General features: G+C 39.2%; 1 protein-coding gene across 1 annotated transcript in view; it reads left to right on the top strand.

The window, feature by feature from the left end:
- The first annotated feature begins 5,314 nt into the window (after positions 1 to 5,314).
- mboat2a (membrane bound O-acyltransferase domain containing 2a) overlaps positions 5,315 to 22,039 on the top strand; it is a 39,645-nt gene continuing 22,920 nt past the window's right edge. The window contains exon 1 of the mRNA XM_037695209.1: positions 5,315 to 5,398. Within this exon, the coding sequence (XP_037551137.1) occupies positions 5,315 to 5,398 (84 nt within the window). The remainder of the gene's footprint in view (positions 5,399 to 22,039) is intronic.

The raw sequence follows: 22,039 nt of genomic DNA, 5'->3' as shown, positions 1-22,039 counted from the left end.
TTGTCCCTAGGTGTGAGAGAGTGAATGGTTGTATATGTGTCCCTGTGATGGACTGGAGACATGTCCAGGGTGTCCCCCGCCCCTCGCACAGTGATTGCTGGATATGGACACCAGTGACCCCCACGACCCAAAGAGGAAGAAGTGGGTAAAGATAATGGATGGATGGATGGATGCTTTGTCATCTTGTCAAACCGGTAAGTTTTAGAGGTTTGCTCCAAAAGTTCACATTTTTAGTTTAGTCTGTGCTTTTAGGAGCTTCATTATCACCCACCACCAAATACAGGTAATACAAGATGGCTGCCACAGTCAGCTGACAGAAAGCACGAACAATTCACTTTTACAGATATGGACCTTAGATTTAATGTGGCAGTAGCTGAGACTGATCCCCCAATAGCTTCTGAGCTCAGACGGTAGAAGACCTTTGTTTTCAGTTTTGCTCATTCACATTCAACTCCATTTGGACAGTCATCGGTATTTTGAGTGTATTTTTAGTTAATGCTTTACTTAGTTCATATCTTAGATGTTATTACTGTTTTACATTTTATACTTTTGTTGGATGTAACTGGGACCCTGTGTGCACAATTTCATTCCACCACATGTACCGCATGTGATGCGAATGACAATAAAGAACCTTGAATCCTTGAATCACATTATGAGTTCTGTAAGAAAGAATAACAATAAAAAACAAAAAAAAAAACTTCCCATGATGCAGCAGAAACCTTCACATTTAGTGCAGCAAATAAATAAACTGCAAAATACACTTTTTATTTATGATGAACTCAACATTTTCACTGATGGAGTTTGCATCATAGCAAACGTGGCTGAGCTGAGGATGAATAAAAATCAAATCTTAGGACTCGTCATGCCATCAGAATGTAAGTGGGGAGGAGAGCTGCCCCACCCTGAGCAGAAAATGAAACAAAGAGCTGGTGTTTCTTCCGCTGAAATAGAATGACGGCTACAAATTTGACTCTATGGTTTCCAAAACGTCTCGTTGATGTGGACAAATGATGGACGTGTGTTTCTGCACTCAGCAGTTTACGCTGTAGTTGTTGTTGTTTGCAGAAGAACGTTCAGGACTATTGTTCCAGTAGAACCACACATCTAATTTTGGATTTTAATGCAGATTAAAACGCATTGGCGCTTAGTTTAGATTGACTTTTGCATCCATGGTTGTATCACTCTAAAGCAGTGGTTCCCTCAGGTTGCACAGCTGGAACATTTTGAGAGCTGCACTCCTGGAGAATATCCACTGGAGAGCAGGAACATCCTGTAAATAAGCCCTCTGTGTCTGCAGGCGCTGCCGACCCAGAATGAAAACAGAGGAGGGAGATGAGAGCATCATCTCCAGACGTGGAGGATGGTGGTGGTAAATAAACAGTCCATCTCTGAGGACTTGTTCTATTTCAGGAAAAGCCCTTTCAGGCTGACCCGCACAAACACAAAGATGCTTGCTTTTCTTTTTCCGTAAACAAAAAGGATGTTTGTGCCCGGAGGAGAAAAACTGAGAGTGAAACATGAACTACTGACTAAATAAGGAGCTCCAAGAGGCCTTTAAACGACGCAGAGACAGGGAGCAATTCTGAAAGAAAAAGCAGAAATAAAAGCAAGATTATCTCAACTGGGCTTCACTTCCTGGATGAATGACATGCACAGGCACCAAACAGACTTTCTTTGTTTCCCCCATCAACATTTTCTTTAAAAAGTCTTTTTTCTCTGTTTGTGTAGTTATGAATGATTAATGGGGATTATATAAGAGAACGGTGGTGATACGAGAAAGTAAAAGGAGCTTTTAGAAATCCATGGCATCAATTATTTACATATACAACGACACCAACATGTCTAACATGTCATTTTATCTCAAATATTGATGAGTTAATAATTAATTTTTTTTGTGATGCATGCCCTCAAAAACATCTACAATCCACAAGTTCCTCTTAAATAATTTAAAACTCATTGTCCTTAGATAGAGAAGATGAAGTGTGCCGAGTTTTTCTGCCCTTGTAGCATCTGAACGTTTCTAAATCCGTTTTAGACGTTTAAATCTTTAACACCAATGAGTTTCGACAACTAATTAAAACCTTGGCATCTCAGGGAACTGCTGCAGAGACTAATTTTATTTGCTTATTTTATACAAGTTAAAGAAGTTTGGAAATATCAATCAATCAATAAATCTTATCTTAACAAGTAAAGATCCACTCAAAGCCAAAAGATCTCTGGTTTGATCATCAGTGCTAAATTACATGAAATAAATGCAGAACAGTGGAAACAAGCTATACAGCTCATGGAGAGAGCTGCTCCTGTGCTGCCCTCTAGTGGCCACTATGTGCAAGTGCACGCCTCCATACTGCAGAAAACAGTTGCATTTTTTTTTTTTTTTTTTAAAAAGGCACTCATAACGCGTATAATCCAAGTAAAATGATCTATTTTACAAAGGAACTAAATATAAATATATATAAGAAATTGTATCCATGCAACATGCCATATAAAACTAAAACAGCACTCATTGCCCATAGGCTGATATAGAATCACCCCCTAACATTATAGAAGCAACAATTTAAAAGCAGTCTGATCGATCAGAGGAGAACTGTATGCACAAACTTCAGAATGCACAAATATTCAGGCTGTTTGAATTCTCTGACAATGCATTATTTTTAACGTAAAAATCCCTCGCTAGTCAGATTTTGTTGTCCAGGGAAGGATAGCACCTTGTCATTTACAGTGATTTATAAGTGGCTTAGTGTTTACTTCTTGTGCTTCCAAACAACAAAGTTATAGTTGCTCTATGATGCGACCATGTTCAGTGAGCATAAAACTGAGCAAGATGCACAAAACAGACTTTTATGTTGGTCATAATCAAAATGTTCACGTCGTGATGGCTGTCACCAGTTGGTCTACTGTTGAGTTGATGGTCCTCCTTTTGCAGATGAACAACTAGTACTGGGTGTCAGCAGCAAACTGGTTGGACCACTATGACAAGATATTTATGAGAGTGAGTTTCAGACTGATAAAGTCTTTTGGATAAAACGATTCAACACAGAAGAATCTGTCCAGATGACCTGACTTAACCTTGTTACAAACCATAGATTTAATGGTTCATGCTGTAGTTCATATTTATGCTGGAGCCTGTGCACACAGCACAAATAAATCCCATTAACGTCACCCTTCATGCTTTTCTCCATTCACATGTGTAATGCAATAAATGTGAGAACTGATGGAGATACTTCTACAATATCTACTATTTCAAACTCATCTGTAGAGACTGCACTTTAACATTCATATGTCTTTTACAACCTCGTGTCTGCTGGAGGGAGCTCTGTTTCAACATATAGATGGTTATGACAGAGGGATGGGCCTCACCATCTCTTCCAACACGTAGTGATCAAAGACACTTTGGTATCAAGAGAGTTCACCCCAGAATAGCAACACTTGAGTAAAGGGGTGTGTGTGTGTCTTTGGGTGGGGAAGGAACTTTATTGATTAGCATAAATGATGTAACATGTTTTGTTTCACGTAAAAATTGACGAGGAAGCGTCTCTGACCCAACAAGTTGTGTAAATATGGCAACTCAGGCATTTTTTATATATGTATATAGCTGAGGGCAAACCCAAACACACTGCTGTCTCATTAACAATTCCATACACAATTCAGCTGCTTTCAGCTAATTTCAGCTGTTTTTTCCCCCCAACTGTTTTGTGCTTCTTTCAACTTCATTCAGCTAAGTCCAACATTTTTGTGCTTCTTGTAACTTATTTCTGTTAATTCCATATTCTTCTGCTTCTTCCAGTTTATTTCTGCCAAATTCAGCTATTTCAGCTACTATTTAGCTTTCTTTTTTTTTTTTTTAAGGCTAAATTCAGCTTTTTCAACTAAATCCACATTTTTGCAATCATTTCAACTTTTTTCAGCCTAATTCAGCAAAATCATGTTCTACCCACTTCCTTCTGGCAATTTAAGCTTCTTTCTGCTTGTCTACTTCAGCTGTTTTGGATCAATTTCAGCTTTTTTCATATAATTTCAACAGTATTGTGCCAATTTCTGCCTTTTTCAGCCTTAGTGAGCACAATTAAACTCACATCACTTCCTTTTGAAAATTTAAGCTTCTTTCTTCTTGTTTTAGCTACTATTCAGCTGTTTTTGACCAATTTGACCTTTTTTTTTCATATAATTTCAACAGTTTTGTGCTTCTTTCAACTTTATTCAGCTAAGTCCAACATTTTTGTGCTTCTTGTAACTTATTTCTGCCAATTCCATCTTCTTCTACTCCTTTCAGTTTATTTCTGCTAAATTCAGCTATTTCTGATACTATTTAGCGTTTTTAGGCTAATTTCAGCTTTTCCAACTAAAGCCACATTTTTGCAATCAAATCAACTTTTTTTCAGCCTAATTCAGCAAAATCATGTTCTACCCACTTCCTTCTTGCAATTTAAGCTTCTTTCTGCTTGCTTTAGCTACTATTCATCTGTTTTCGACCAACTTTTTTCACATAATTTAAACGGTATTGTGCTAATTTCTGCCTCTTTCAGCCTTAGTGAGCACAATTAAGCTCACTTCACTTCCTTTTGAAAATTTAAGCTTCTTTTTACATTTCTTTAGCTACTATTCAGCTGCTTTTGGGGAAATAGAAGTTTAAGTCCAGACTGAAAACGTATCTATTCTCTTTGGCCTTCAACCTCAAATTAGTACCTCATTGATTCGAGTTTTGGGGAAATTGCAGCAAATATGTACTAGTTTGTCTTGATTTTTATTAGTACTATTATTTTATTGTTTTTTTTACTGTAATTTTTTTAATCACTTTTATTTGTATTAAACTCAAATTTATTTTATCATATTTTTATCTACGGCGTTGTAATTCTTGTGAAGCACTTTGGTCAGCTTTTTAAATAAACTTTGAATGGAATTGAAGTGAAAAATTTCAGATTTTTTAAGATAATTTCCACTTCTGCTAACTGAACCCTTTGGTTTCACTGCGCATGCTCACAAGACAAGAACCTGACAAGTTGTTTCATGACATAAAATATATTTTGTTAGCAAATAATAGAGTCCTAACATTTATTAAACATTACTTCTGTATTTAAAAAAAACAATATTAAAATTGTACTTTGACAAACTCATCGATGAAACTAAAAAAAAATGTCGTCAACGCGGAAGAGGAACAGAGGGGCAGGTGTCGCTCTCGCTTTGAGTGTGTACTCTTTGTCGCGTGCGCGCTGTGGGTGACAAGCGTCCAGAGCGTCATAAAAACAGCAGCTGAGGAGGTGTTGGAGTTACTTCTCTGTCGTCGCAGCTGCGGAGGGGAGCGAACCGATCAAGCATGGCTCCCCAAACGACCGCGTCATGCACCGGATCCACTCTGCTCCAGCCCGTCAGCGAAATCATAAACCTCCCCGTCGACCAGGTTTGTTTTCATAATCATACAAATGGCGCGTTAATAAACGTAAATTTAACGTTTGTTCTGGTCACTTCTTCCTCCAGTTTGTAGTGCATCCAGCGTAAATTACGCGCTTACCCAAAATAAACCGAAAATAAATATAAATTATGATGACGTCCTCCTTTGATGCCCAGAGGCGTTTCAAACTTGGCTCAGTCTTCGGCTCCGCTTTTCATCAGGACCCCAGCAGAAATTTGACTTTTATGTTCTACAAACAACCAGACCCTTCTAATATTAAATTGGTTTAATTAAAGTATGATAAAATTATTTTGGCGTTATCTTCTCCCATATTAACTTTGGGGTTCTTGTTTTTGCAGTTCTGTGCAAATTCAGTCCTGTTATGATAATTAAATATTTTTCCTGAGTGCTGAGTAACTTGTGTACGTGTGACAAACCTGAAAGGACTTCATTATGGTAACGGATGGGATACATGCTGATCTCGTGCTGCTGATCTCATGCTGCTGATCATTTCACGTTGCTGTGTTCATTAGTCCTCATCTGCTCACACAGACTCGTGTTCGTGCTGCTGTTGTTTTGGCACATTGTTTTTGTTTTAGTGTATTCTTAGTTTAGTGAATGTGGTATATTCTTAGTTCATGACTCGAGTCTTACTAATGTTTTTTCTTTACAATTTGAATTTTTGTTGGATGTAAATGGGACCCTGTGTGCATTGTTTCGTTCCACCTCATGTACCACATGTGATATGAATGATCGTAAAAATCCTTGAGATGGATAGATTATTAATCCCAGTGGGGAAATTTGACGCATCCAGTACATTTTCTATATGTATGGTAGGTAGTAGGGATGCACAATATTATCGTCATGGTATCCGTATCGGCCGATATCGGCGATAAAGTTAAATATCGGACATCAAAATAACTCACTGATATAAGTCTTCTGTTTTAAGTAAATTTTTAATTTAAGAAACTGTCAAGTATATCTATTAATGCACTACGTATGCGCTTTTCACTTGTCGCTTGTGAACAAGTTGAGTTTAGATTTGTGAAAATTTACAAATTTGCACTGTTCGAGTGTTCTCATTGTGTTAGAGAGAGGAAATGTCATGAATAAATTTGACATTTAAACATAATCCAAGTTGAAGTGTTGCATCATTTTCAGCCCCCTTTTTGGCCTCTGCATTTGATAGCAGGTCAAATCGACAAAGGTCATGCAGAATAATGTAGTAGTCCACAGCAGAGAAATCTCTGTAGTCTCTGCAAGTAGGTCTAGGAAAACAAATATCAGTATTGGTATCGGTTATCAGCCATTAAAAAAATATATATATCGGCATATCGGATATCGGCCAAAAATCCAATATCGTGCATCCCTAGTAGGTAGTATGTGTTATTTTTTTTTGTATTTTTTTTAAATTTATTTAATCAACTACAACTTGCAAAATGAGCACATTTACTTTTTAAATAACAGCATATGACTTTCTCTTTCCACCCAGAGCACATTATATGAATAAAACATAGGTTGTATCCGAGTGTGTACGAAGGATTTTACCCCTTTAGGCGAACGAGTGTCAGGCTGGTCAGGTTTAGGTTGTTTATTCATAAGGTGTTTCTTGTTAGATGTTTTGTTTTTCCAATGCAACTATGTAACTCGTTCAGTGGCAGAATCGCTCCAAAGATCAGAATTGGAAATTAATCAAACTTCTTCACATACCAAAGATTATTTTTTTTTTTTTGAGTTTGTCACCCAAAGTGTTCAGAGTGTTAGGAAGAGAGTTTTCTCCGTTATAGTATGGTAAATATTTGAAGTTGTATTAAAAAAAAAAAAAAAGATGTTGGTTACTTTGACCTTGACGTCCTTTTCAGGGACACCACCAAGTCATTGGTTCAGGTATGTTGACGACACCTGGGTTAAAATCAAATCTCAGGAAGTCCAGCATTTTACCGACCACATCAACTCTGTGGATAAATACATCAAGTTCACACGAGAAGATGTAAAAAATGGCAAGTTGGCTTTCTTGGACTGTGAGGTCTCAGTTTCTGATGGAGGACTTTTGCAAACAAACCCACACACACAGACCAGTATTTGCAGTTTGACTCCCATCACCGTTTGGAGCACAAGTTAGGAGTCATCAGGACTCTGTATCACAGAGCAGACGGCGTCCCCACTAGCTCAGGAGCCAGGAAGAAGGAGAAATCCCACACAAGACAGATGTGGATATCCTAACTGGGCCTTCCTGAAAGCAGAGAAGAAACCCAAACAGGACTCCAGTCAGCCAACAGGTGAAAATGAGGAACCCAGACCCAGACCAGTGGTCATTCCATATGTTGAGGGAGTTTCAGAGAATCTGAGACGTTTATTTTCTAAACATAACGTCCCAGTGTCTTTTAAACCCCAAAATACATTACGGCAAAGACTGGTTCAACCCAAAGATCCAGTCCCCCGGCACAAACAGAGCAATGTTGTGTATGTTGTTCAGTGTCAGGAGGGCTGTGATCAGTCTTACATCGGGGAGACAAAACAGCCACTGGCCAAAAGGATGGCCCAGCACAGAAGCTCAGCAACATCAGGCCAGGACTCTGCGGTCTACACTCATCTCCAGGCCAGCGGTCACTCTTTCAGGGATGAAGATGTTCACATCCTGGACAGAGAGGAACGATGGTTTGAGAGAGGAGTAAAAGAGGCCATCTTTAAGATAACTTGTCAATCATTAAACAGGGACGGGGGGTCTCCATGTTCAACTACCACCCTCTTACAATGCTGTTATTGCTAGTATCACTCAGCCCCCTATGAATAGCAAGTGGCCATCAGGCCACTACAACCAGTTGTTAAGCTGATAGTTCTCCTTTTACATGTGAATAGCTAGCTCTGGCTGTCAGCAGCAAACTGGTTGATCCACTATGATATTTAAAAGACTGAGCTTGCTGAATAAGTCGTTTTGGAGAAAAGCCAAAACGTTTCAACAAAGAAGAATCTGTCCAGAGGACCTGACTTAACCTTATTAGATTTATCTACCTATATTATTGAACATGCATCAGGACAGACCTATTATTTTCCTCACTGTTTGACATTAAATCAAACTAAACATCAGGATTGCAATGGCAGGTGATGATGTCACGACTTTTGAAGCTCTTGATAGGTAGTCCAATAATGATCAATCGGGTCATCTGGACTGTTTCTTGATTGTGGAAAGACGTTTCGTCCTTTATCCAGAGGGCTTCATCAGTCTGAGGAGTTCCAAGTAAACCACTTTCCCCACTAAGCAGTACACTCTTTTAGTGGACCAACCAGTTTGCAGGTGGTAAGATGGTTTCTGAGGGCTGTCCTGTCCCCCGTCGACTCCTCCCAGGCAGGCAGCCACAGCCAAAGTGGTTCAAGACATCAAAGTTCATGCTCGGTCATCCAGGTACAAAATCCAGTATTGGTTAGTCAGGTTATCTGGGTAGCTTCTTTTTTCTTTTAATTCAAATGAATAGTATCGAGAGGAATGAACATTATGTGGAAAAATTGATGCAACATGGGTCTTTCACACAGACAATGACTCCAAACATACAACCAGATTAGGCACAAAGTGGCTAAAAGTTTGTTTTGGAGTGGCTTTCACAAAGTCCTGATCTCAGTCCTAATAGAAAATGTGTGGGCAGACATGAACAGGTGTATGACCAAATACTTTGATACTGATGACGGTGACGAGCATTTCTCTAAAAAAACCAAAACATTTTGTCTTTTAGCAAATGTAAATCATTTTAGGACTCCTAACTGACCTAAACCAGGAAGGGTTTAATCTGATTTAATGCCAGACAGTGTGAAATAAAAACAAGATTATTCAATGTAAATATCTGATTTCAACTGTATTCATTTCCTTAGTGTTTGTTTTTATCACTTGTAGGCTCAAGGTTCAAAATGTCTGGTGTGTTTTGTTCTGCAGAAGTGCATCCATTGAGCCATGGCATCATTTTACACAACACTTTTTGTTTTATCTGATATTTAAACACCGGTTCACACATCTCCATTAGCATTTTATCTTTTTGATGCAACTTCCGAATGGAAAATTCAAAACAACCCAGCTGAATGGCCCTGACCTGCCAGAAACGAGCTTTTTATAGTTGGATTTTGCAATGTGTAATCGGTTTTTATTAGCTCGGGAACCTGACAAACACGAAAACTTGTGCTCCACTTGCTCTGGCATCTGGATGCTCTCCTATTTAAACAGGTTTTTACCGGATCTTGACCCTGTGGGGCCAATCAGTGTTTTTTTTTTTTTTTTTACAGGTTTGATGTGCTGACTTCACGCTCTCTGACTCATGCAAAGACGCCAACACCACCTGTTTGTGCAGCTTTGTACTGTCTTGAATCAAAACACATTAAGTTCTGAATCTGCTGGTTCTGTTGCGTGCTCTTGGCAGCAGTCAAAGACGACGACGACTAGACTTGATCTCTTTATGAGCAGAACTACAGGATGCCTCAGAGGAGCATGGAAGTTTCCACCTCATTATTGGGGGAGTCGGTAAACGGGTAGCGTGTTGGCGAGGAATTTCTTTGAGGTTTCACTTAAGATGCAATCAAATGTCTTGTTGTAAAATGAAATGAAAATTAAACGATCAGTTCAGTGTTCGCCAGGTAGACAAATTACACAAACTAAACTTAAAAGGAGCTCAGAACATCTTTCTGCACCCGCCCACCATGCTAACATTTGTCTGAAGCACCTGATTTGCTTCCTGGTCATGTGACTTACAACACAAACTTCTTCTTCTTTTTGCAAAATTACAAAACCATCAACAGGTCTCTAAACATCTGACGTGCATCCATACGCACTCGTGAAGCCAAAAAGAAGAAACAAGCGTAAAGAATTGTGTTGCAAGTCATAATCATTGCAACAGTCGTAAATGATATAGGTTTTTATGATGCCCAGCAGCAATACTGGGGCGGCTGCTGAGTGGTTATTGCAGTCATCCTCCAATGGGAGAGTTGCGGGTTCGATTCCACCAGCAGTCACATGTTGAAGTGTCCCTGGGCAAGACACTGAACCCCTCAATGCCTCCGATGTGTGTGATTAAAAACACTGATTAGTCTTTGTATAGGTGTAGTAGAGTGTATGAGTGGGTAAATGAGGGCACAGATTGTGGTGTAAAGCGCTTTTAGTGTATTGACAAGATAGAAAGGTGCTATACAATTACAGTCCATTTACCATTAATACCATATTTTCTGGCGTATAAGTTGCATCAGTCAAAAAAAAAAAAAAAGCATCATGAAGAGGGGGGGAGTGGCTTCAGCGTAGAAGTTGTATTAATTGTGTGTCACCGCTGACTCGTCTCTTTTATTATGCGTTTATTTAATGGTCAAAACTGCTTCATTTTGCCTGGGTGGTGCGGCACCATCCATCCATCCCTCCCTCCCTCCCAGTCGCTAGCTCTCCAGCATTCCTCCGTCTGCTCCAGCTGAGTGAAGAGCGCGTGCACGGCAGGACTCGTTCTTAGAAATTTAACGTGTCAGTCAAAAATCACGTTATGAATATGGACCAAAAACAAAAAGTATATAAGTCGCTTCGGCGTATAAGTCACAGGACTGACAAATCTATGCAATAAAACTGTGACTTATACACCGGAAAATACCATATTTTCTTTTTTGGATCAGTAGAGATTTGGAAGGATGCAGTGTTTTTTCAAGAGCTCCATCTTTCCAGCTGAATATTTTTGATAGCAGTGTGACCCCCTTCGTCTTGATGCAATAAAAGTCTGATGGTTGGCACGTTTATCTCTGCTTTAATAGCCCAGTCAAAATCTATTATTATTATTTATTTAGCGGAACATCCATTTTTCTGCAGAGGAGTAAACGAGCTTCTGTAGCCTCAGTGTGAACAGTCGTCTGTAAAGATGCTGTCCTTCATGCACCAGCCCAGTGTGTAGGTGGCCTGCTGCTGTACTTCCTGCAGTCACCAAAGACGCGTACAATCAGTCTTCTGTTCAGTCGACATATTGGATTTGTAGTTTGTAACGGTTAGTGTCCACTTCTTTTGTTCTGACAAGTCTTCTTTTGTTGCTGCTGCCAAAGTTTCACCCCAGCATCGTTTTTTTATCCTCCAGAGCAGCTTCTCAGTGCTACAGGTCGCCTTAATGTAACGGACGGGTCGAACTGGGTTTAATGCACAACTGAATGTAGACGGTTTAAGTTGCTGATTGTAAAACACACATTTCTGCTGTTAAACAACGTCAGTGTTTATTTTTATTAAACAGATTATCCATCGCCTGCTGCTGGAGACGAAGGCAGAGCGATGATGTTTTTCTCCACGTCTGTTTGTTCAAGTGTGCGTTTTGTTGAAATATCTCGTAACTTGACGAACAGATTTGATTGAAGCTTTCACAAAGTAATCGTCGGGTTGACATATCTTACTGATAAACTTCTGGAGTCACCCCAATTCAAGATGGCCTCCACAGCTAATCAAACTTAAAATAAAAAAAACAACATAAAAGTGAGTGTGACTCAATTTTACAGATACGGAGCTAAAAGTTAGAGCGGTAGTAACTGAGACTGACCAGTTTTAACTTCTACTTTGAGCACTAAGTGATTTTTATCAAAATTCACGTTTAAAACTTTTGCACTAACCATCAGAGTCAACACTGTCTGTTAACAAAATATCTCATGAACCACAAGAGGAATTTGAATTAAACTTTCACAATGTAATGATACAACATAGCTCTGCAGCTGATTTGCTTTTTGGAGTCAATCCAATTCAAGTTTATTGCCACAGCTTATCCACACTAGCAAACACAAAAATGGCCACAACTCCATCAGTTTAACAGATCTTAAGCTAGAGTTTGATGTGGGTGTAGCTGAGAGTTGTGCTAAGCACATACTTTGACAGTGAGCGTTCACAATATAACAAAAGATCACACATAATGTTCAAGGTTTGATCAAAATGTTTGCAACTCCAACATTTCACATTGTAAGGTATAGTATACTAACAGGCAACAGGCGGTTCAAAATATGCCTAACCTTTAATTTGTGTGTAGTTTAAAATAAAAAAAAATCTGTAATAACTCATGCTGACTTTCCTCTACGGTGTTTTGCCTCCGACATATTCTCCAAAGCCGCCACAACTTGGGAATTAGCTTTTTTTTTTAAATTTCTCACGAGAGCAACTCTTGTTTTTAATTTGCTGCACTCTGGGGAGTCTTGTCCATTCTTCCCTCAGTGCTGAATGCTGTCTTTATTATCGTGTCTATTAATTATATTATATAAGGTTATTATGTTGTTAACATCGTTCTGTGGTTTTACGACAATAATGCCGTCTGGTAACAAACTTACAACTCAAATCAGCCTCAGTTTTTTAAATTTGACTGATAAGAAATCGTCCGTATCCATCTGGTAAAGGCTCATCTCATGTGATAAGCAGGCATAAAATTGCTCAACTTTTGGAGCAATGATTAGATCGCTTGTGAGCTCCTAAATCCTTTGTTTTGGCTTTTGCCAAGATTTGTGGGAGGTTTGAATCTTTTCCACCACACTGCTTTAGAGAGACGGCGCTCTGACATAACAACCTCTGTTCAGCAATGTTCTGCAGCTCAGTGCAATTTCTCATTCTGCACGTTAGCAAGGGCGCCCCGGTTATTGTAATCCACTCGTCTGTAAAATGCTCAGTTTTTTTGGTTGAAGTACAGATGTGGGGGTTTGGCTACTGACTGAGAAAATTGTGAAGCACTCACACTAGAAGCATCGCTCAAACGGTGGTACTCAACACCAAAAATAATCCAATCTAAGCAGGGCTTTACCTCTTTAATAGTGATCAGTTGTGTTGTTTCTGTGTGTGCATGAGAACACAAAATGTAGAAGTGGGTGTGGAGGGAGAGGAATCTCTGCAGCTGTCATTTAACTCCCCTTTGAAGCATTTATAGTGACCACGACCGTAGACGTCCACAATGAATCGGCTTTACCGTGTCATTACTCTTGATGGTGCAACGCTGTGAAAGTGGATTGGGTTGCTACTCTATAAAAAAAACCTGCTCAGGTTTATGATACCAGTTTGGTGTGTGTGGCCCTGCACATGCTCAGAGCAAAGAACACGTTTTCAACATGTCACTGAAGCCGCGTTAAATTCTAGGCCAAGCACCTAAACACATGTGATGTGGTAGATTGATGCTAACAAGCTACTTAGAAGCTCTGCCTCTGGCTGCAATGGGGGTTGTTATGTTTCACTTTGATGGGTGCTAACTTGTGCGTGTCAGTTTTGAAATGCCTCGGTGTCTGCGTTCAGGATCGGAATCAGCTTTATTATCATTGCACCGAAATGCAGTGAGATTATGTTCGTACAGTTGTCCGTAAGATGGGCGAAGTGCGCGTTGCTGCTGCTCCTAAGAGCGCAGCCCCTTATTCTTTTAGATAGAAAAAAGGAAAAGGCCATGACGAGACGATAGTGGTATTACAAAAAATATCTCTTCACACTTTATCCTTATCGGAACATGATTTAAGACATCAAAAATCTACCAGCAAGCCCATTTATAGACGCGTTACATCTGCATTTGACAAGACGGTGAGATTTGTCCACGAAGCACTTCCAGATTCATTCAACCTTTATTTAGACCGGTAAATCCCATTGAGCCTCGAGGACTCTTTACAAGAGAGACATGATTTCAACAAAGAATGATGACAACAATGCACAACAACGACAACAATAGACGGTTATAAAAAGACATACAAATTTTTTTTATTATTTTTTTTACTAATAAGATGGCTTAAAAAAAGTAACAAAAAACTGCTTGATTATAAGGCAAATGTAGAAAACTAAAATCAGGACCTGCGATTCTCACAATTCACTTCCATCTTGTGATTTAGCTCGTAACTCAGCTGATTTTGAGTGCTCAAAGCACCAATCATACTTTTTCTTAGTGGCACCAAACGGTTAAAAGCGGTTTTATTTTTTTACTGCAGTAAGCGAGTCTTTCATAACGCAAACTCTGAGCATCACTATCTCACATGAGATTGGGTGAATTGATTTATTTTCAAGGTTTGACCAAAACTGCTTTATCTCAACATTCGTTTGGTCAAGAGTTCACAATGGGTCCAAGGAGATTCATTCAATACGTATGGGAAGCCATGAATATTCATCAGTGTGACTTTGTCGTTCTAAGTCCATTGAAGCAAATCCAATAAGAAGAAATTATCCGATACACCTTCGATGGAGAAGACAGACTTTGTTGCACTCAAGTCTCCATCACATCACCTCTAATTGGCTCTACGTTCCAATAAGCTGTCAATGCGAGTATTGGTGTTTCCTAAAGCCGCACAAGTTCTGTCTTCTGAAAAGTTTGGATGCTGCACACGAGATCGATTCGGTCATCCAAGAACCCTGCCATCTATTCCCTTGCACTTGATCATCTGTGTTATGTAATCCAGGATAAAGGAACATTAAACCTCTGATCCCATTCAGTTTTGACATGTCAACCTACTCCAATGTCTGTCTTTATGGATATCTAATAGAAGATCAGATTAAATTAATAAATGACTCATTTTGGAGTTTCAACTTTCCAACCAGATGTATTCTAGTGATTTGTAAGACCAAAATGAGACTCTCTTACCACAGTCAGACCTTTTTTAGGTTTTAAACCAAAACACAAAGGGTCAAACCAACTGACCTCCTAAATGGAAGACAATTGGTTTTAGGTGAGGCATCAGACACATTGTAGGTTTTGATTTAGCTGCTTGATTTGCAAGTATGGGACTTTAGTGCTCTGATCTGTACGTCAGATTTATTTATAGAGCACAGAAAAAGGTAACCAAAGTACTTTACAACTTGGAAAAGAGCGGGGGGGAGTCCCTTCACAACAAGACTAAGGATGAATTCAAATTTTGAAGAAACCGATTGGGGGTTGGGTTGTGGGGGTGGCAGAATAAAAGAGTCACAGGCATATATGTTTGCACTCACCATGCTCTATAATTTTACTTGATTAATGTAGACTGTGCTTGCTCTTTTGGTTCACATTAATAATATTGAGTTTCCATGATCCTTTCTCTAATTTATTATCATTCTTGATGCGACTATCGGTAAGAAGATAGTGGAGAGGTCATCTGTTATCACGTTGGAGACTTTTGAATGCTATGGTAGACACACTGCTTATTCCCCGTAAGAATCCTTGAGAAATGTTTACCTCCCTTGGTGCAGCTGCTGGGTTCAGTTCTGCAACAGTCTAGGACAAGGCGAAGGGGAGGGACGGGTCCAATGATGAGCTCGCTACTAAACTAACCTTTTCAGTTCAGGAAGTCAGAACGGGTCAGAACCTCAGACAGGTGAAGGCTTTGCCAAGTTGTTCTTGTAAATGCATTGATCTTCTGTGATTGCTGGCTGTTCTGCAAAGCTTTGTAGTAAATCTGATGAAGTCTACGCCCGATTGTTTTGGGAATCGCTTTTTTCCCCACGACAAAAAGCTTAAATAATTACAAACGTAATCTATGAACATGTTAAATTCTACTTTGATGTCAAATCTTAGCAGGCGATGTAAATACTCTCCTCTGCAATTTCAACGGCTCTCAGCATGTAAATATGATCTATTCCTCAAATCTGAGACTGCAAGGATCACTTGGGTGGTGTTTTATTCTGTCTGGAGACGATATGGAGAAACTGACTTACTATAGATGTATAGCATTCTGACAGGAGTGTGAATACTGATAAGATCTGCTGAATAAGATGGCAACAATCAATTAAAACTTTAAAGGAAACACTAAAACTTTAAAAATCAATCGGGAAGTAGACCAACTTCCTGTGACGAGACGCCCAGACACAAGTGACGTGTTTATGCTTTTTAAGAACGAGAAGCCGAGTTCTGAACACATTGTGTAATAAACTGATTCGAGACACGGTGCATTAAAACAGTCTAGTCACGATGCAACAAAAGCACAACAATTTTTTCTTTTTTTGTTGTTGAATTTCGACACTTTAATTGATTAAACCAGAAACCGTAGCATGTCTTATGTTTTGTGTGTATACACGCGGTGGAATATTTACACAGCAGGTACGAGTAAATAAAGTGGTTTGAGTTTCTGTAATGGTCTAATCTGGTTTTGTGAGGTGTGAAATTGAAAGTTTTAAACTTCTCGTACTAAAACAGACCCATGCACCCACACACAACTTGCAGCCGTGCTGTATTTAACACTCGTAAAACGGAACGTGGCTTCAGATGAATCATTTTTCAGCGGCTACCAGAGATGAAGGTAGTAAAGTACATGAGCACTAGTGTAGATGGTGCCGGATTTTACTGTACATGACACATGACGGAAGATTTTCATTTATCTTAATCTGGTTAACTACTGCCGGCTCAAACATGGCACTTCAAGAAACAACAGAAGGGGAGTAAAACGTATAACTAAAGTTTTCTCTAGAAGTAACAAGCAGTCGTATCAGAGCTGTTTGATTTTAGTTAAAAATAATCGGATTATTTCTGCCTAAACCTGAGGCAGGTGTCAGATTGACAGTGTCTCAGATTACATCAAGTTGTACCGCTTCATCATTAGAAGATGAACATTACCAAAGCAAGACTGATCATGTACAGCAACACACACTCCCAGAAACATCCCCCAACACACACACACACAGTGGCCCTGTGAAACTGCATGCGAGGAGCGATTATAGATGTGTAAAGGCTGGAGATTATTGGCTGTTCCTTCAGAGTCACTCCCTCTGCTGCTCTGTGTGACCCCAAGATGGCCAGCTGTTTGACCCGAGTTAAAACATTTGGTCCGCCTGTTTCTTTTTATGTTCATTTACAGATATTTCCCCAAAGAGAAACTTGTTTGAAAGGCAAAATGTCTTTTAAAATATAACCCTAGCTCTACCACTGTCTCTGATCCTGTAAACCTTGACTCTCTTCAGCCTTATCTTAAGCGGTCCGTTACAAATCTTGGGATGGTTTTAGACTCTGACTTTAAGTTTAATAAACAGATTTACTCTGTTCTTAAAATAAAAAAATTGCTTCTTCCAGTTAAGGCAGATAGTTGAGCTTAAGTCCATGTTGACGTGATCGGACCTTGAACAATTAGTCCATGCATTCGCTGTAGCGCACTTTATGTTTGGGTCAGTCAGGTGTTCTTTCACGTCTCCTGCTGGTCCAAATTGCTGCGGCTCGGCTCAACAGGAACTCGTAGGTTTGAGCACAGTTCACCAGTTTTGTCCTCCCTTCACTGGATCCGTTTGTGTCAGAATAGATTTTAAAATTCTCCTGTTGCATCCTCATCTCCCTGACCTACTTGAACCATATGTTCCTTCTCGGGTGCTGAGATCATCTGACCAGCTGCTTTTGGTTGTACCAAAAACCAGATTGAAGCTCAGAGGAGATCGGGCTTTTTCAGTCGTGGGTCCTGAACTTTGGAACAATCTGCCCCTCAACATTAGACAGGCCACTTCACTTCCTGTTTTTAAATCTCTCCCATAAACACACCTGTTCACTGATTTAACACAGTGTGATTTGATTTACTATTTAATTGTTTTTCGTTGTCTTTTATGTTTTTATTTTGATGAATTTAATTACATCCTATTATTCTCTTTAATTTACTTCCTTGATCATATTGTTAAGCACTTTGGTAACAGCTGCTGTTTTAAATGTGCTTTATAAATAAACTTGACTAAAATATCATCTTTAGTGAGAGCATATTAGGTGGTGGAAGTCATTAAGTTAAAAAAACAATAAGAAAAATTGCAATACCGCCTTATTGTTTGGGCCCTCAACAACAACAAAAAAATAATTGAGTTCAAGTTGTTTATTTGTCATAAGCATTGAAATGCTTAGGATGAGAAGAACCGATTTGACTCACTAAAAACCCCAAAGAACAAACAAGAAATACTAAAAGCATGCAGTAAGAATACAAAAATAAAGTACCAAACCGTGAGAAAGTAATTATAATATTTACAACGTCCTAAAGAGAGATGGTAAACAACATGGTAGAATATAGAATATACCTGTAAATGGTAGAGTTGAGGTTGCTCATCGCAAAATATTTGACTTTATCTTCTGGTATCTTCCCAGTTTGCATGTGTCATAAATTAGAACTTAAATTTGCCCTTAGTTTGTTTCACTATTACTGCAAATTAAAAAAAAAAAAAAAAAACTTTTGATCTCCGTTTCATAATGCATAATAAATAGATTTTTTTTAAGTACCAAGAAAGGCATACAAATTACTGTTAATAGTTTTTTTTTTTTTTTTTTTTTTTTGGGGGGGGGGGGGGGTGTCACTTTTTTTTTTTTGTGCAAAATTTTCCGAGATCCCATTTGTTGAATGCACCATCAGCAATGGCAAAAAGCAACTGTAAACTTTGTTTAAAATGTACTAATTTAAATGAAAGTTTTAAAAATATTTGAATGCAGTGGCATAGACTGTGAATTCTTCCTTTAGGAGATGATGTTGGTCTCCACCCTGATTTAACCCTAGCTTTGTTTTGTTTTTTTTAAATTTCTACTAGAACTGTACGCAGGCAGTCGGCACGCTGCATTCTGAAGAAGCTGAGAGCATCTAGACGCCTTGTAATAAATTAGTAAACTCTGCTTGGCTGTCTCTAGTGTCTCCTTGTTTCTCCGTTGCAGTAAAGCGTCATTAATTTTTACTAGACAGAAGCTGTTCGGGGAAAAAAATATATAGGAGCTGCTGTATCGGTTTAAAATGATCCAGCGTTGACGTCGAAAGGGATTTTAAAGTCTGAAGAAATAAGCTGCATTACTGTATCGCTGTTTTTTTTATTTTTTTTTTATTGTTAGAGAAAGTAAATTGTAACGTTCTCATGCTCCTCAGTCGTCGTCACTTTTCCTCTGACCTAGTAAAAATATTCACTGTGGTTGATTTCATCAGTTTCCTGTTGAACACCTTGATGTCTCAGACGACATCTCTAACCAAAGGCAGCTCTGTGGGTTATTTTATTTTCCTTTATTTTATGGGGGTCAGGTGTTTCACATGAGCATATTTTGGCCCAGCGTTGCCGACTGCCTTGTGAGGAATGGCTGATTGTTTGGCTATAAATAGCTGGCCTGACCGTTGAGTCCATCTGTGGAGGAGGCTGCAGGCTGTAAAACTCCTATAAGTGCAACTCATTAGTGTGTGCGTCTTTAGGGCTGTACTTAGTCTTTGACATTGTTCTTGTTGTTTAAAACGTAAAAATAAGCATCTGAGGATGCACACTTGGTAAGCGGGTGGGTTTTAAATAATATTCAGTTTTTTGAGCTGATGCTCATTTTGGTCGTTTGCCTTATTTGTTTTTTTTTTTTTTTTAATTCAGCGACATAAATTGCCACAGTGTCAACCTTATTTTGTTTCATGTCCACATGAGTCATGTGTGGGCAAAGAGTGCACAGCCATTTGCACAAAACAAGTGACGTCTCTGTTGTATTCGTGGAGAGAATGAGAACAGTGAGGTTTCAGTTCTGTCTGCCTCCAAGTTGCACTCCCACACATTCAGCTTCGACCAGTTGCACCACTTTCATTGGCTATGACTTCAGCAGCCATCACATTGGCAGTATCGTTGACTAGCATGCACACGTTTGTTGATGTGTGTTTGTATTTGGCAGAATAATGGCACACTCTTCACTGCCCTCCTCCTGCTCTGGCCAGGAATGTGTCTGAAAAGGCAAAGCTCGATCACTGTCGGCTGTTTTCTCTCAATGTTATCTTTCAATGCAAAAGTTTGCCCTTGTGATGTATTACTATCTTGCACACGTCTTTTTTTTTTTTTTTTTCTGGCATGCTTTAGAACGCATACAAGCACTCTGGCTGTAGTCATTTTAATCATTTTTATAGAGTGGATAGAAAAGATTATAAAATCTGACCCTAGTTGAATTAAAATGTATGGATTTTGGTATCACCGTGATTCTGGCAGTAATGACAGATTGCAAAAGCTGTTTAGGTAGGGAAGCATGATATGATGTATTGACTTAATGATATTGGAGGGAAAATGTTTAATGCTATCCTAATGACTGTCTAAATGTATCTAGTTGTATAACCACACAGACCACCGGCATCACTGATTAAGGCTTGATTCAGGAGGCTTCCTGCAGCTGGACACTGTTAGTCTCTTGGTGCTAAACACAGACTCTATATTAGAGGATAGGATGGAGGAATACTATGTAGGAAAAGTACCGTAATACAACTCCAAAAGAGTGTTTGTGTATGAGATAGAAATTAATTCAATGAAAGTGTTAGAATGCAATTACCCATATTAGGATGGGTATTTTTCTCTTTACCACGTGTAGTTTTCTCATCACACATTTTGCCACATGAACTGAACTTGTATGACCTTTGCTCTTAGGTCAGTTTTGCTACTTTCTACAATAACTAAGGATAACCGAGTGGCTTTGAACTTGCTACACATCAGCAAAATGAGTTTTTTGTTTTTAGCCATTAGCCTGACCGTGTTACCCACAAGGCCCTTTGCTGTTTTTATCAAGACGAGCAAAGGTGGCTCACCATCCATCTGCTGGTCTGCGCCGACCCCGTCATCACAGCTACACTCTTTGGCGCGCCAACATGAAATGACGAGTTGAATTAAAACACGAGTTGGAGGAGGAGCAGGGAAGTTGATGTAAAATATCTTCTTGACTTTGCATTAAAACTAATTATTTGGGGGAAAAAGTTCATTTTGGATGGAGAGAAAATATCTGCACTAACTGTGGTGTAATCCTCCAACCCTGCAGGTTTTTTTTATTTTACACCCCCTCACATGTATACAGAGACATGCAACACTGTTTCACACAATAATGAGCTTTGGGAAGCTGGCTTATCTCTTTCATTGCATTTAAAATGACTTCCTCCCTCGCTCTTAGCTCCCACTACGTGTCTGTCTGTTAGTCCATATGAAGCAGAGTTGAGCCTTTTGCCATTTGCCTGGAGGAACTGTTGGACAGTTTATTGCTAATCACTCAGCAGGAACGTCCAACCATGAAAACATGTACGTTGTCCATCTCTCTGCCTGATCTACACACTTTTTAATGACCTGATGGGACATGATGGTTGGTATTAAATTAGGTGAAAGCACAATAAAGATGACAAACTGTGGGACTGGAAAATTCCCAGTCCCACAGTTGTATTTGTTTGTAACAGTTATTTTCAAATCTAACGAAAAGTCAACAGTTTGGTGCATATTTGTCATCTGTCGTCGATAGATGAAGAGGGATGATGTTTTTTCCTGTGTTTGGCACAAAATTTGTTACAACTCATGAATTTTACAAATATTGACCTAAAATTTGGTGCTTTAGAAGCTGTCGTTCACAATCTGAGCCCAATCGGATTATACAAGGGCTTTGTTTAATATTGGCTTTAACTCTCTGTTCAAAACTCTGGTATGAAATGTGGCATGCAACATGCGGTCCTTCCCCAAATGCCAGGCTTTTGATTTCTTTGGTATTTTCTGCAGAACAATTACCGGTATTTATAAGGACATCAAACAAAGTCAAGTCAGGTCCTCTGGACGATTTCTTTATGTTGAAACGTTTCACCTTTCATCCAAATGACTTCGTCAGTCCGAGGAGCTGCGTCAATCTCAGTCTTAAAAATGGCACCTTCACATAGTGGGTCAACCAGTTGATGGTGCTCAGATGGTTTCTGGAGTCCCCCCACTCCCTCCCCGACCCCTCTGTGCCAGTAATGGCCAAAGTGGTTCAAAATATCCTGATTCATGCTCAATAA

This window comes from Nematolebias whitei, chromosome 21, assembly GCF_014905685.2.
Source record: "Nematolebias whitei isolate Nwh7 chromosome 21, NemWhi1, whole genome shotgun sequence".
NCBI classification, from domain to species: domain Eukaryota; kingdom Metazoa; phylum Chordata; class Actinopteri; order Cyprinodontiformes; family Rivulidae; genus Nematolebias; species Nematolebias whitei.
The sequence above is the reverse complement of the archived record's forward strand: the minus strand, read 5'-3'. Positions and strand labels throughout refer to the sequence as shown.